At 41.0% G+C, this 16,054-nt stretch overlaps 1 protein-coding gene across 1 annotated transcript in view; it reads right to left on the bottom strand.

Annotated features, from left to right (window-relative positions):
* Nucleotides 1–16,054, bottom strand: part of NEB (nebulin) — a 224,961-nt gene that overhangs the window by 29,199 nt on the left and 179,708 nt on the right. The window contains exons 134-150 of the mRNA XM_078451297.2: nt 15,033–15,137; nt 13,620–13,724; nt 12,902–13,006; nt 11,104–11,208; nt 10,617–10,724; nt 8,481–8,585; nt 6,756–6,860; nt 6,252–6,356; nt 5,481–5,585; nt 5,281–5,391; nt 4,462–4,572; nt 4,117–4,218; nt 3,903–4,007; nt 3,141–3,251; nt 2,296–2,400; nt 1,653–1,757; nt 162–266 (exon numbers count right to left, since the gene is read on the bottom strand). Of these exons, the coding sequence (XP_078307423.2) occupies nt 162–266; nt 1,653–1,757; nt 2,296–2,400; nt 3,141–3,251; nt 3,903–4,007; nt 4,117–4,218; nt 4,462–4,572; nt 5,281–5,391; nt 5,481–5,585; nt 6,252–6,356; nt 6,756–6,860; nt 8,481–8,585; nt 10,617–10,724; nt 11,104–11,208; nt 12,902–13,006; nt 13,620–13,724; nt 15,033–15,137 (1,803 nt within the window). The remainder of the gene's footprint in view (nt 1–161; nt 267–1,652; nt 1,758–2,295; nt 2,401–3,140; nt 3,252–3,902; nt 4,008–4,116; nt 4,219–4,461; nt 4,573–5,280; nt 5,392–5,480; nt 5,586–6,251; nt 6,357–6,755; nt 6,861–8,480; nt 8,586–10,616; nt 10,725–11,103; nt 11,209–12,901; nt 13,007–13,619; nt 13,725–15,032; nt 15,138–16,054) is intronic.

Genomic DNA, 16,054 nt, shown 5'->3' with positions numbered 1-16,054 from the left:
ATAAGATTTCTGAGATGGAAAAATTTTAGTGACCACATGTCAGTAAAATTTCCGTCATCTACAACTTTTGGATAACAGAAGGCTGGACACATTTGAGGGCAGAGTTTGTTTTTAACAGCTTGATGTATGTTTGCTGTGTGGTGTGTTTTTGTAGAACTTACCCCACTTTGCATCTGTTGAGACTCTTTGGCGGTGATGTACGTTGGTGTTTCAAAGTCCAACATGGGCTTTCCTCGTTCCTTTTCATACTTTTCTTTGTATTTCACCTAGTGATGAAAAGCCTTATTAGATATAACTCCTCTGATCAATTCACAGACAGAGGCCAGTTTAGGGATAGTTTGTAACTGATACATTAGTCCACCTGAGTGGCACCTCATTGCCACCCAAAACAGGTTCCTGTAGTGTTTCAGATCTAGTACTTTTTGTTATTGCCTGGGAGAAAATACCATTACTGTCTGCAAGGCATAATAGGATTTATGTTCAATCCAAGGAGACGAAAGAATCACTGCAGAAGAATCAGCTGAGAGAAGAAATGTTGAGGAAGGAAATGCATGGGGAAAGCCACCCATAAGATGAAGGTTGGACAAGATCTGGTATGTGTAGATGTGAACATTTTAACCATAGCATCTAACCATATTTCTGAGAAATATCTCTAGATTTTCTTTCGTAAGGACTTTTATCAGAGACCTGGGGTCCTAATTTGATAGCTAACACACACAACTTTATTTATATGTCAATAACTGGGTCGATCATAACTGGTCACATATTCAATGCAGTCAATATAAATTCATATAGAAATGAAAACTACTTTACATGTTGGATGACTTAATAAATTTGACCTTCACAAAAGACCCCTCTGAGCTATTTTACAAATACAATGTTCTCATCCTCATTACATGTGATTAGGAGTGGGGGCAGCCCATAGATATTCAGAAATTGAAAGTCAGAGAGACAGAGACCCTTGTTCACAGAGCATCTTAATGGCAATGCTCAGTCTCAGCAATCTTGCTCAAAATAGAAAGCTGGGGATGCGGGCTGCTTCCCAGATGACACGAAGACAATTCCAGTAATTTAGCCCTCTTTGTGAATGCCCAACAAGAAACCTAAATAATGCTAACCTAAATAATTTGTGATATAGGAAGTCGTGTGACAACAAACTTCTTCTCTGAGTCCTTTCTTTTGAGAAACTTTATTTTACAAATTTTGCAATTTCTTAAATACCCTCAGATATTTCGGTGGTATATCTGATCAGGTCACTTCTCTGCTCAAAATCCTCCCAAGGCTCTCTATCATCATTGTAAGGCTTACATCCTTAGTGGGGGTGTAGACTTGTGAGGGCACAGTGGGGTTGGTGTGAGGGGTCTGTCCCCCTTGTAACATAATACGCATGCTTCCAGCCCCTGTCAGTAATCTGAATAACACACATTGCATACACCGGCACCGTGTCTCCAATACACGTCGATGCTCTTATTTAGAACATAAAGTTTTGTTTCAAAACGCCGCTAAATTCCAAGCCCCCTTATATCATTGGGCAGTTTTCTCCAGCAATGGTTATTAAAACTGTAACTACCATTCTGAGGGGGAATCCATGAACATTTTTGACACTATGGCTGAACGAGCATCAGGACAGAAGGCGGTCTTGATTGACTTACTATACTCTGTAATTCTGTGGCCTCCTTTAGATGAAGCTGCTCCAGATTATCTGGTATTGTGTGGTAGTGGCCTTTACTCTTCTCATAATTCTTCTTGTACTGGTACTGAGGGGAAGGTGGCATAAAGGCACATTGAGAGAAAAACTGCTCAGCATTTCTGTTTTTCCTCTTTAGGTTAGACATTTACACAGCAGCAGCATCAAGACCAAATTAAAACCAGCAAACAGTAAGTGGGCGGTTACGAAAACCTTTTAAAGGAGGAAGATCCACATTCTGTACTGCCAGTTAATACAGGATGGTAAATACATTGGTTATATGGCTTATTCAAAGTAGGTTTTAAAAGTGAAAAGTGAAAGAAATTATTCCAAACCATAATTCCATGTCCTTAGAAGGAGGGAAGGGCTTAGTTAATTGGGAAATAAAAGTTTAAATACTTGAAGAATAAAAGCATTTTTATATTCTGAGAGATGTTACAGTCAGTGGAGAATGGATAATGTTTAATTTGGAAGAATGCATTGAAACAACAGAAGAGTTTTCTAAAGCTAGCATCTCAGGAGCAGAGAAGATGTGTGTGAGTTCAGCAAAGGAATTCAGCCACAAATGGGTGAAACATGCTGTTTCTGTAGCAAATGGCTGAGCTTACAGAACTGGCAAGCTGACTCGTATTCAGCACGTGATTCATTATCAGAGATTCCTTCATATCAGTCACAGGTTTGTGAAGTTTCTTCAGGTCAGCCTTATATTTAACCTGCAAGTCCAGGGGAAAGAAAGAAATCACATAAATAGGAAATGGAAAACAGTACTAATGGAAGCCATGCTACGATATCCCATATCCTGAAACAAGTGCTGGAGATGGTGATGAAAATAACACCCCTAGTTCACAGTAGCTAAACAGTGGCAACAACTCAAGCGTCCATCAACAGATGGGGAAGTAAAATGTGGTGTATACATACAAGGGGATTATTATTTAGTCATAGGAAGAACTTCAGTTCTGACAAATGCTATGTCATGGAGGAACCTAGAAAACATGGTAAGTGACATAAGCCAGACAAAAAAAGACAAATATTGTATGATTCCACTCATATAAAATTCTCTAATAGGCAAATTCATAGAGACAGAAAAGAGATTTATAGAGATTACCAGGGGCCTAGGGGGAGAGAGGAATGGAGAATTATTGCTTAATGGTCGTAGAATTTGTTTGGGGTGATGGAGAGAACGGTGGTATGTGGACAACACTGTGAATATAGTCAATGGACTCAATTATACATCGTGTGTGTGTGTGTGTGTGTGTGTGTGTGTGTGTGTGTATTCATTTAAGTAATCTCTACACCCAGCGTGGGGCTTGAACTCATGACCCTGAGATCCAAGAGTCATATGCTTTTCTGACTGAGCCAGATAGGCGTCCGTCAATTGTACATCTGAAAATATTTAAAATGGCAAATTTCATGTTATATATTTTACCACAATTAAAAAAACACACACACATACCTCACTTGCCAGATTGTTAGCATCTTTCATGACTTTGTAGAGCTGGCTGTCTTTTGGATTGTATTTTGGTGTTTTGCCCTTCTCTTTGTTGAAATTTTCTCGGTATTTAACCTAACAGGAAGTGCAAAACACCAAATTATTTCTGAACATCAATTATTTTGAAAACTAAGAAACAGACGAAATATAAATACAAAAGAACATGTCCTATGTAAAGTGATCATACAACTTGTTATCCGAATAGGACACTTGGAAGCGTAAAGAAAAGCATAGCTAATAGTTATGTTCATCCGTTCATCCCCTAGGTCTTAGCCCAGTCATGAAATATACGGATGCTGAATGAAAGAATAAAGGTGGCTGCATCCGGGTGGGTTCTAGAAGTTCAAATGTCATTACTCGTGCCTGTTAAGTTCCCACAGTTGACCCAAGTATGAATCCCACCCTTGGGATGTAATCTTACTACCTGAGGAGAGGTGCCAGTAAGGCCCTCACAATCGATGTTTCTCTTCCATGAAGACAGTTAAGCACACAAACATCTAGACACACCCACAAGTGGAAAAGTGGGGAATGAGAAAGGCCTGAGATGTTCGACAGAAAGGAGAGAGAAGGTCCTTGGTACGCCTTCATGATACCACTTTTCCAAGCTCAGCACTTTTATCAAAGACTGAGGATCTCTTTTGTTGCTACTATTGCACTTTCATTCTGGGAACAACTTCCTCCCACAGGTTTTTCACATGAGAGCTGCCACTCGCCCATCTGTATTACCTGGCTGCTCAGCTTGGCTGCCTTCTTGGCCATTTCAATGTCTGGGCGACCAAGCATGCTTAACCCATGGCTGCCTTCCTTACGGTGCTTGGCTCTGTACTCCACCTGAATCAAAGAAAACCAAGATGGGCAATACATTCTAGGGGGTGGGTGCCTTGTACTACTTGGTGGCGGTGACCTCTGGGGAGCAGGTACATTTTAACCACACCCTTACCTCACTGGCCTGTTTGGCTGCCTGCGTGGCCTTCTTGATGTCCGGCCGATCGGCCACTGTGGTGTAATGCAGGTTTTCCTTGGCATCTTTTTTGTAAGCAACCTTTGTTTGGAGAAAAAAGAGTGTTTACTCACTTGGGAGATACGCTATCTTTGAAAAAGTCCTCATTAAGCACAAGGAAACTTTTTATTAAAACCAACCCAATTTTTTAAGCTACCGTATTTTTTAAACTACCAGACAGAGAAAGTAGGGCTACCACTCACAGGAAACAGCTCAATATGCTCCAATTTAGGATCCACCGGCTCAACAGAACCCCTGAGAGTATAGAGGGGTAGGGGGACTTACATTACTCTGCTTCTTGGCCACTTCCATAGCATGTTTCACCTCTGGGGGCTCCAGCATGATGGAGTAGTTGGATTTCCCTTTCTCCTTGACAAACTTCTTTTTGTAATTTGTCTAAATAAAGACAGAATTATTTATGTGAGCAGAGGAGTCTGGGAACAGAACTGATTTACTTGAGGAACTGTGAGAAGACCTCCAGGAAAATCTGTGGCTTGCTATTTTGGCCTCAGTGTGGAACCTGGATCTCTGATCCATATTCTAGCTCTTCCCGGTCATTTCTGTCCTGGAACCCAACACTGGAAACACATAGCAATCTTTGGAGAACTGACTACAAGCCAATTAAGCTCTTTCATTTGCCATTTCTATCTGGGAAAAATACATGGAACCATAAAGGGCTTTAAAAATATAATACCATGATTATTAAAGCATCACTGATAAGGACAAGGTGGGCAGAGATTACGGAGATACAAAGTAGTGATTTTACTTCTCTAAAATTGTTGAGCAGTTTAATGACAGGAGAGGCCACTCTTAATCAGCAATGCTTCCACCTTTTATTAACGCTGGGTTACTAACATCTTATCCTGCAGATAACATGCCCTGTGGTAAAACCCACATTTTCTCTAGTTGCCATAATTGGAAACCTAATAAATATCAAGTCCCCCTTTGAAGCAGAATTGAAAATTCACAAATGGGCATCGATGGTAAGGGTGAAGCGACATAAAGGAAAGCCCTTGTAAGCAAAAAGGCAGCTTGTGCCGATTTCCCTGGGTTCTACGGTAAAGTGGTATTGCTGTGCCAAGAGTTGTGGGGCTGGTCACTTACATCACTGACATTCTTGGTCACTTCCTTGACGTGAATAGTATCCCTGGTCTCTGGCAGTGTTGTGTATGAGCCCTGGGCCAAGTGCTTCTTGACGTGGTCCTTGTACTTGTTCTGAGGGAATCCACAGAGAGCTTGTTAGAGTGTCTGCTTGGGGCGTTAGCCCAAGATGGAAGGAGAGCATATGGTTGCTAGAGGATTACCTCAGACACCAGATTGCTAACAGTCTTTGCCAGGAGGATCTGAGGAGTGTCAGGCACAGCATGGCAGGTTCCTCTTTCCTTGACATGTTTCTCTTTGTATTTCAGCTACAGGGGTGAAAAAATATTTCTTTAGTTAGTCTGGGTGTCCTGTATATATTTATTCAGTCCCCAAATCACTAGACAGAGCTGGGAAAACAGCACCACTGACACCGGATGAACATTAAACTCAATAAAAGATTCGATGTTTGGAAATCTTGGAAAATGTACAAAAGAGATGTTCTTTCTCTCTTGCAAGTTGAGGCTTCAATAACAATCAAAATGGATTTCATGATGAATCTTTCTTTATACACCTAGCCTTAGTTCAAAGGACTTTCAAATATGTCATGTGATCTGCCCCCTGAAGCCTGGGAGGCATTACTGTTTCTCCTTTACAGATGAGGAAACAGCAGCAGAGGAAGAATATGATCACACAAAAATGAATGTTTCCGCATAGAATCCAGCCAGAACTTCAGTTCCCAATTCTTGCTGTGTGAATTATCTCGTGGTGCAGTATAAAACAAGAATGAACACCTGGATTTAATGGTTTCCCCCTGCTGTGGCCCTACTCCGCCATGTGGCTGGTGTTCAAGGGGCAGGGTCGTATTTCAGGACTCAAGCCTGAGCTCCTACACCAGCAGCCTTCTCTGTCGTTCCTTGGGTGTGGCTGGAGACTGTGCCACAGAGGACAGCCCCGAGTGAGGTGAGCCATCATGGAAGGCACCGGATACTTACATCACTTTCTATTATAGAATTCCTCAGGGCCAAGACCATGTCTTTATCATCAGTGACAGAGAGCTTGCAACCCTTGAGGAACTCTCGGTCCAGCTTATATTCAAACTGAAACAGAAGAAAGGCAGAGGAAGAAGCGGGCATTTGATTAAATTTGTAAGGGATCCTCCTTTGAAGGGCACTATGACGACTTGCTGCTGGAATGGGGGCAGAGGCTTCCTGGCCCCTCACTGCGTGCTGGGCTCCCCCTCTCCAGCCCCGTGGCCAGGACCAAGCCCTCCCAGCCTGCTCACCCCCAGTTTCCAACCCCACCTGCAGGAGACCAGGCTCCACGGCAGCGGCTCTGCTTCCTGTACTTGCCTTCCACCCCTCACACTGCCCCTCCCCCCATCCTTACTGGATCTCAAGTGAACTAGGCTGACACCCGCAACAGTGGCTATTATGAGTAGTCTTTCATTTTTTCTGCCTCAGGCATGTCATAGAGCCCAACCCTCTCTCCCATCTCACATCGCTCTGCTGCAGGGATGACTTGGCTGCCTGGATGAAGTCTGGTCGGTCAGGGGTCCACCTCCAGTGGGCTTTGTTGGCCTCATACAGTTTCTTGTAGTCCAGCTGTTTATAACAAGATGGAAATCAATCATTTTGGTCAGTGGACTGAATTCATAACCGCATGTGGCACAGAGGGACTCCTCTTGCATTTCAACAGACAACATTATCACTGTTCTTTATGCAAGAGAGAGCCCCAATTAACATTTCTGTACAATTTATGCAACTAGTCAGCCATTTAAAAGGTCATCTTGTGGGACCATTTGGTCTCAAAATAGGGGCTAAAAATTTTAAAGGCCTCCAGGTGAAATAATCCTAAATCTATCTGCCAGTGCAGCTTTATCATCTTCAGAGTCAAGTGCCATTAATTTCTAGCTAAACTCAGGCTTAATTGTCTTTTTAATTATTAAACTTATAGTATTTATTTCATGCCAGGCACTCTTCTAAGTGCTTCATAACTATGAACTCATTTTAATCTTTATAACAACCGCATGAAATTGACAGCTGAAGAACCGAGGAGAGGGCTAAACAACCTGCCCAAGGGGAGGCAGCTAGTAAATGGCAAAGCTGGGACTCGAATCTGCAGAGACTGGCTTTGGAGACACTTGCACACTTGCTAGACTTTCACCTGAGCTCGGCAGCTGGTGGCCTGGGGACAAATCTGAGGTACAGGTGCTACATAATTTAATTTTTCCTTGGAAGAGCCCTCACTGTCAGGCACATTTCTTTCCTCACTCTTTTTCTTTTTAGTCAAGGTACCTTTTGCACATAATAAAATCTGCATGCTTTTGACAGGGTTGCTTTTGGTGCTATTCTATGAGGTTCCCCCCCCATGTTATTATGAAATTTTTCAAATATACAACAGAGCTGCAAGAATCTGAGAGAATACCCACCCATCCATACATGCCTGGATTCTACAATGTACATTTTACTGCATTTGCTTTTTCACACACCCATCCTGCTACCTATCGCTCAATCCAACCTCGGGACACCTACAATACCTGCCAGCCCCTAAAGGTGTCCGCTGACCCTGATAAATATATGTTCCCTCTGGCACTAGTGGGCATTCATTGAGTTATTACGGTTTCATTATTTAACCATCTATATATCTTTTAAAAGTCAATACTCCTCTAAATGCACAAAAAAATGTTTCTGTGGTTGAGGCTTTAAGATGTCCCACCACAAAAAAAGTAAGGAGTCCGTGCAGGGAGATCTGAAAAGGAGAAAGGCCTAGGCCAACCTCTGACAGCCTCAAGTAATTGAAATGTGTGTGTGTGTGCGTGCACGTGTGTGTGTGTTTGCGCACGCATGCGTGGGTGTGCATGTGTTTTCCAGAAGAAGCAGGTTCTAGGATTCAAGGCAGGAGGATACAGAGGGTGGAGGGAATGAAAGATGCTGAAACACTTATTTCAGAATAAAATCTCCTATTCTTCAGCCACCTAGCACACAGGCTGAGGGGCGTGCCATCTGTCGTACAGGGTTAGGCCACCTGTGCTCTTCCCCGTCTCCTTTGTGACAACCAAAGGCAGCATTTAGATTCCAGCATCATTAATCACGCTGCTGGGGCCTAACTCTTGATCCAGACTCATTATAGCTCAGTCACCTGAAGAGATGTAAAAGGAGGTCATGTGTCCTGCAGAAGCTGATAAATCCCTCATTAGACTTAGGGAAGTTTCTGGAACTTACATTGGTGTTGACCTTGTACGCATCCTTGGCTGCTTTGATATGAACAGCATCTGGCACAATGGTGCAGTTGGACTTATTTCTTTGGTAAACTTCTTTGTATTTCAGCTGTGGGAGGAAACACAGTGACAATGTTAATTTTTTTGGTGACCTAAGCATTTTAAAAAAATGATAAAAAATTAAAACCACGACTGTAATACATAATGCTTCTTAAGACAGAATAACCTGTTGTGAAGAAAGAATGTAGCCATGCACATTCCTGTCTCAGGTCTTAAAACTAGCTCCCCAGAATAGATGGAGTATGCTCACCAGGGTCACTGTAGGATTTATGTCCCCTAAGCTTGGCTGAAAGGGCCATGTGTGTTTTCCTTTCCCCAAATCAGAAAGTCCTGAGTTCAGCACATCTTGAAAACTGCTGATGGAAGAGAAAATCCCCCCACTAGCTTACCCAGATGTTGTTAGTCTTGCCCTCCTTCTGTGCCCCCACACTTCTGGCTGTTACCTCATTGTGTTGTAATTATGTGCTTACCAGTCTATTCTTCCATTAAGTTGAACCCCTTGAGGACAAAGATTGTGCACCAGGTTTTGAAAAACGAAGGAACTGATGGGTGCTGTCCACTACCATAATTGCCAGAGCCACATCTAGCAAGTTGGGCGTGTGTGGGTTTGGATGGGAGAGAGAGAACGGGAAAGCTTAGACTCTGTGGGCTCAACAGGTACTTGCCCATCCTGGGCCTGGCGTTTCTAGCTTCACCCACTTCTGCTCCTCTTAAATCCAGGCTCTGGGACACCCTCGGGGTCTTCCCACTACTTGTTGCAGAGGACTTTGGGTTTTAGTGTTCAGCCTGAAGTCAAACTGTTCTAAGGAAGTCCCTTATATCATATGATTCGTGATATAAATCACGATCGTCTGCCACTTTGCCATAGACCTAGTAAATCAGTATTTTTAGGGAAAAATCCACATTTTTCATATCTCTGGTTATTGTTATAATCAGAAAGTTTGAGGGAATGGATACAGAAATGCTTCGTTTTTCTACAGTTAGAGGGAATGGACGGCTCCACACAGAGGATCTGATAGGTGTTTATGAACCAGTGATGTTCATGTTTGAAGTGCCAAAACTTAGTTTCACATAAAAAACATTTTTAAAATGTTCTATACATTTCTGCCTTCATAAACAGTGCACTGGACGTAATTAACATTTTTCACGGCAACTCCGGGTCAGCAGTGTGAACACATTTATTTACCTACCAAAGAATTCCTGTGCACCAGCCATAGTCAAGGTTTTGGGGTAGGGATGAGCTATTCTACAGTTGTCTTTACTATTCTTTCTTGTGCCCATATAGCCATGGAGTTCTTTAAAAATTTTAATCTATTTTTTAAACTAAAAGGGAGATAGCCTTCAACCACAGAATCTAGCTACATATCTGAAAATTTATTAATACAATTTCTCCTCAAATTCAGAGTGTTAGAATTTAATGGTTACCTTGTTCTTCTGGGTCAAGATAAAGCTTACAGAACATTAATAGCACACTGCGTTTATGGCACACTGCGTTTTTCAAAATGGCCTCAACAATGCCACAACCCCTACCGGCACCCCCTCCATGTTTCTCTGCAATGTGATCTTGCCATTTGTTCATCCAAGGTGGCACTTATCTCTTCATCCCTTGAATCTGGATATGCACCTTGCCTAGCAAAATATGGTGAAAGTGACTCTGTCAATTCTAAGAGTAGCCCTTACCTGGTCTGGAAGTTTCTATCCCAGGCTCTTGGAACCCTTCTACTGTGCTTTGACATGTACAAACCACATGGAAAGGACACATACAAGGGTTCCTGTCTATGCAACAGTTCAGCTCTTAGCCCATAGCCATCCTCAGCTGCCAGCTATGTGAGTGAGCCATCCTAGATGTCCTGGCCCACCTGGGCTTCAGCTGCCTGCCAACAGCACATGATGGAGAGGGTCCACTCATCTGTGCCCAATTAGTTCACAGAATCATGAGCAAAAAAAGATGATTCTTGTTTCAAGCCACTGAATTTTAGGATGATTGCTACACAGGAATAGATAACTAGAAAAGGGTTTATTATATCATGTTAGCAAGAGCCCAAGATAACAGGTGCTGCAAAGCCATTCTTGTACTTACATCACTGACTTCATCTTTGACCTTTCTGACATGCAGCAACATGGGTGTGTCGTGGATTGTGGTGTAGCCTCTGGGTTTGGCCTTGTTGTATTCCAATTTATAAAGTATCTGAAGGAGAAGTGAAAGCAGAAGGAGACAATATGGTACATCTCAATTTATAATACAACGTAATATAAAACATAGACACAATTTTTTTTGGATTTTTTTAGTGTACATAAAGGAAAGACAATTCTATAAACTCAACAGGTAATTTCATGCTTTCTGCAAAAGCTCCACTGCCTCTAAAACGGTGTGTCTGCCGATTTAGTTGAAATAATTCTTTATTACAAAAGAAGAGTTGTAAGCATACCAGGACATTTAACATCCCCGTCTCCCTCCCACTAAATGGCAGTAGACTCTTCCAGATGTTGTGACAATCGAAAATGTCTCTCCGTATTTGCAAATGCTCCCTGACTTTGAGAATCCATTCAGTGTTTCTTGCACTTACATCACTAATTTGTTTGTTGACTTTGGTAGTACGCAGGTGTTCTGGAGTATCCACAACTGAGGTAAATTTGTCCTTTGATTTTTCATAGTCTTTCCTGTACTTGATCTAAGTTGTAGAAGAGAAGAACAAGTTAACTTGAAGTAGAATCAAGGGCTTTAACGATCTAATTTTCTTCTTGAGAGAGTCCCACAGCAAATCGTAGGATTAATACATAAGTCACAGATGTGGGGAATGTGGGGCATGGTGTCATACTTTCTCTCTTAATCCTAACAGAAATGTTTAATGTAAGTCCATATTTGATAGTGACAGTGTAATGGAGTAGCAAATAATAAGTGGCATTTTCTATATTTGCATACATGTGGAAACTCAGGCCCAGAGAGGTTAAAAGACTGAACTAAGGGACACATACAGAGTGAATCTCAGGTCCAGGACTGGACCCTTGTTCTCTGGACTCTGACAGGTAATGATTACTTACAATACGCTGCATCAAATATGTATAATGTCTTAAGGCATGTATCCATGTCAAAGATGAAACAGATATCAAATAAAAAAGGAGTATACATGGTATAAAGTACTTATCATTTTTAAAAAGACACTCACTTTCGTAATTTCCAAGTCACGGGTTGTTTTCATGCACATAAGCTGTTTAAAGCAGTTACAGATACAGAAAGCACAACAAAATTTCATGCACAACTATCTGCTGATCACATCAGGCAGGACACAGGAAAAGGTTCAGGCAAACTGGATTTTCTATGTAGACCTCATCCCCTTCATTTCATGTATTGATTTGGTGTCAAACGTAAGTGATAAAATGAGTTTCTAATACAAAAGACTGATTAAAAATTGTGTTTTTTGGGGGGAACAATGGCATTTTACTAACATTATATCTGGTAGTTAAGCAAAATTATCACTGTTTTTTGTTTTTTGTCTTTTGTTTCGCTGCTTCAAATGTACCTCTCAGCATGTGATGGAAAAGTGGTGATGTGAGCTTCAACTGACCTCGTGGGAAGGCAATGTCACCAGAAACATCACTAACACGTGTGTGTGTGTGAGGACAGATATGTTGGAAATAACCTAGCAAATCAGCATCAAACGAGAGGCCATAAATGTGTGCAAGATTCAGAGAGCTGCCCTGCGGTCTTCATCCCTCCCAAATGGTACAGTTGTAGTGATCACTGAACAACAGGTATTAGATGATGAAAATATTATTCATATATTTTAGAAGCCATTGAATCTACTTAATCTCCTTAATCCATAAGGAACCCATTTCTTTTTTTTTTTTAATTTTTTTTTAAGTTTATTTATTTTTGAAAGAGAGAGAGACAGAGCATGAACGGGGGAGGGTCAGAGAGAGAGGGAGACACAGAATCGGAAGCAGGCTCCAGGCTCTGAGCTGTTAGCACAGAGCCCGACGCGGGGCTCGAACTCACAGACTGCGAGATCGCGACCTGAGCTGAAGTCGGACGCTTAACCGACTGAGCCACCCAGGCGCCCCAGGAACCCATTTCTTGGGGAAAATATTAAAAAAATTGAAATTAAAGTTATACCAATTTAGAAATAAAATTTTAAAAAGTCTCGGTTAATCTTACTAGGAGTTACTAGATGATGTACAGATGATGGCTGCTGCATCATCACTCTTGGCCAAGCCAGAGTTCATTTATAAAGAGTGAATATTTATGCAGCTTAATCACACGAAACCAGTTTGGGCAGGGAGCCGGGGAAGGCAATCAAGGGAAGGGTAAAAGTGAACGCCTTCAAGGCCTCTCAATCTCTTCTTCACATCATTATCAAACGTTACCTGGCTCCACATGAGTGTGTTGTAGAGGGCAGTCAACATATCTGGACGCAGAATTTCATTACATCCTTGTTTCAGAAGCATCTTGGCACTAGATTTATATTTTCTCTGTTCATGCAAAGAGCAGTGAAGCACAGAAGAGACTTATGAAGACAGAAAAGAACATGGCTCTATATCCCAATCACTTCTGAGTGAAGAGATGTAGGCACGCACACTTTATGTACTCAAATATACATGTGGGTGAAGACACTAAACCCATTATACTGCCAAGTAGAACGACTGCAATACTCGCAGTTGAGCATCCGCAGTCCTTGTGAATGGGAGGTAAGATAGCTCATTCCGCTAGCATTGCCTTACAGGAAAAGAAGACATCGTTGGAGTAGAAAACTCCACGACGATGTTTCCTTCCGTGAATTTTTGTCTTTGTTTTTGCTTTTGCAACTCAATTTGCAGCTTACAATTAGACCCTCCAGAAAAATAAAGGTGAGGGGCCCCAGCTTTTCTTTTTATCTTCACCACAGCATATGTGAGGACACAGAGCATGGACTGGCACACTCAAACAGCTCATGGGCTCTTTGGGTGGCTAGACAGATATTTGAAACAGAACATCCCAATATCATAGGCAGAACCTATGACATCCTTGCAGCAGACGGAACGACATCTCATGAGAAATCTGGAGCACAGTCCTGCCTGGGCTGTCCAGCCAGCCCCATCACAGTACCTGACTTATCTGGTCGCCTGCGATCTTAGCCAGCAGATGTCTAGGCTCATCGACTACCAGGTGGTATTTATCTTTCCGCTGCTCATAATCAGCTCTGTATTTTTTCTGCTCAAACATCATATCAAATTATAGCAAGAGTACAACTTCAAGTCTACACAGAAATGTCCCCAGATAAACACTCCAGAGAACCAGAAATAGGTCATTTCTAGAGGTGGGCTCCTAAGGCATCCAGGGTAGTAACAACATGGAGGCAAAGAGAGTCAAGTGAAGATCACCTAGAGAAGGCTGGGGCTTGGGATAGATATGACTGATGACACCAAAATTGGACTACCTTGTGCGTAAACATCTTCCATCTTTAAATATGATGCCATTAGCAATGTTAGGTTTTGTGGCATCTTAAGTAAGGCACTGATGAACTACAGGTTTACTATCTAAGGCTGTGAGAATCAAAAAAGCATATTCATGGGCAAATTCTACCAGTCTTCTAATGGTAGTGAATTTGATTATAAAAGAGACCCTGGAAATCTTTTGCAAATTATGAAAACAGAAAGAAAATATATCAATACTGTCTTCCTAGGAAGCTATTGCAGTAATTCTTCAGTCATCTTGCCTGGAAATCTACTGAAAATAAACGATATCAAGTTTAAAAATAACAGAAACAACACAAGATTCATATATTGAAATAAATATACTATTGGCTACATTTTCATTGTTAGATACATTTTACTAATTTTCTAAAATTGTTTTTTAATTTACATAAATCCATGGAAAATCCAAAGATAGGAAATTAAATATAAAGCCATCCAAACATAAGTTAATCCATAGCTTGCTCATTTTTGGCCATTTTAAGCTAAATTTAAATTATTGCTACAACAGTTCCAGAAAAGATTTGGGTGCAAATGGATACTTCTCTGCACCAATATGAGTAACAAATGGCACTACATTTGAATGCATGAATCACAACTATCCCTTTAGGGGTAGTTATTTCAACCACTGCCATTTCTGTGCCTTGGTAAGGGACTCCAAATGAACCTTGAGCTTCTGGGTCTCCCAACGCTCCACAATATCATTTTTACAGGAGTTCAGCTGTTAGTCAACAAAATCCTTGACCTCCTTCCTCTTGTCACCTAAAGGGCTGTGCTGCCCTATGCTAGTGTGAACAGAGGCAATGATGGCTGTGGGACCCTTACACCACTCTGGACAGTCCCTTCACTTGTTTTATTTACTGGACAGTTTCTTCCCTCTGCTTTTGGCAGAGCCCATCAGATGGTGACATTATAAGAGCCCAAGCTTTATCTTGAATCAATATTTAAATTGACTTTCCTGTCATTTTATGTATTGGGCTTCAATCAAATAACTCTATAGACTTCTTAAGGGAACAGAATAGGTTGAACTAGATAATGTCATACATACCTCATTCATCAATTGAGTCGCATACTTGAAATGCTTATTGATTGGACAATCTGCTTCATACTTGAAATCTGACTTTGTCCTTTCAAATACCTCTTTATACTTATACTAGAGAAAACAGAACATGGTTACTTGATAGCAGGCTGTGATTACCTTAAGAACAAGACATGTCATTTATTTTATCATACAACTGAGACAATTTATTCAGTGGAGGCTAACAAGCAGTTACTGAACACTTACTTTGTCTCCTAAGGCAATGAAAAGTATACCCACATGGAAACCCTAAACACTAGCCCCACAAGACATACTTTATTGAATGGATGTCAAACCCATCTTCCATTCTAGGCAAAAATACAAATTAGTTTCTTCTTTGTTTCTATATATTATACTGATTATTATTTTATTTTGTTTTACTCCAGGTGAACTTGAGGGCATTTTTAATCCATTAATTTGAAATGATTTTCCAGTAATTAATCAGATAATCATAATACTTTAAAGCAGAGGTGAGCTAACATCTAAATCACCATCTGTTTTAAAATGACCCCATGAACTAAAAATATTTTTTTAAAATAATTTTAGGGAATTATAACAAAGACTATGTGACAGAACATGGTCCACAACATCTAAAATATTTACTATCTGGCACTTTTCAGAAAAATTTGTTGACTCCTATTTTAGAATTCAGAGGAAGCTAGTCCAACTGCTTTATTTTGTAAATAGGAAAATGAGGACAGAAAAACCAAGTTATTTGCTTTAAGTCACACATCAGATTTGTGGATTAAAATAACCCCACTTTATATTTGCTAACATATCAACTCTAACAAGGTAAGTCACTCAGAGACACAGTAATAGGGACGGAATTCTGAAAGAGCCATGAGGAGTTATACTGAGATGACTTTTTATCAAATTCAAATAAATGATACAAATAAATGGCGACTACAGTCAGTGAAGTCAGTACGAAGAAACTTCCTAAGCAGAGTGAACAATTCAGTATGCACTCTAGCTATAGGGTCTAGAAACAGAAC

The sequence above is a fragment of the Panthera onca genome, chromosome C1 (assembly GCF_046562875.1).
Source record: "Panthera onca isolate mPanOnc1 chromosome C1, mPanOnc1 haplotype 2, whole genome shotgun sequence".
Taxonomy (NCBI): Eukaryota; Metazoa; Chordata; class Mammalia; order Carnivora; family Felidae; genus Panthera; species Panthera onca.
Note: the sequence above shows the minus strand (reverse complement) of the source record. Positions and strands in the feature narration are given on the sequence as shown.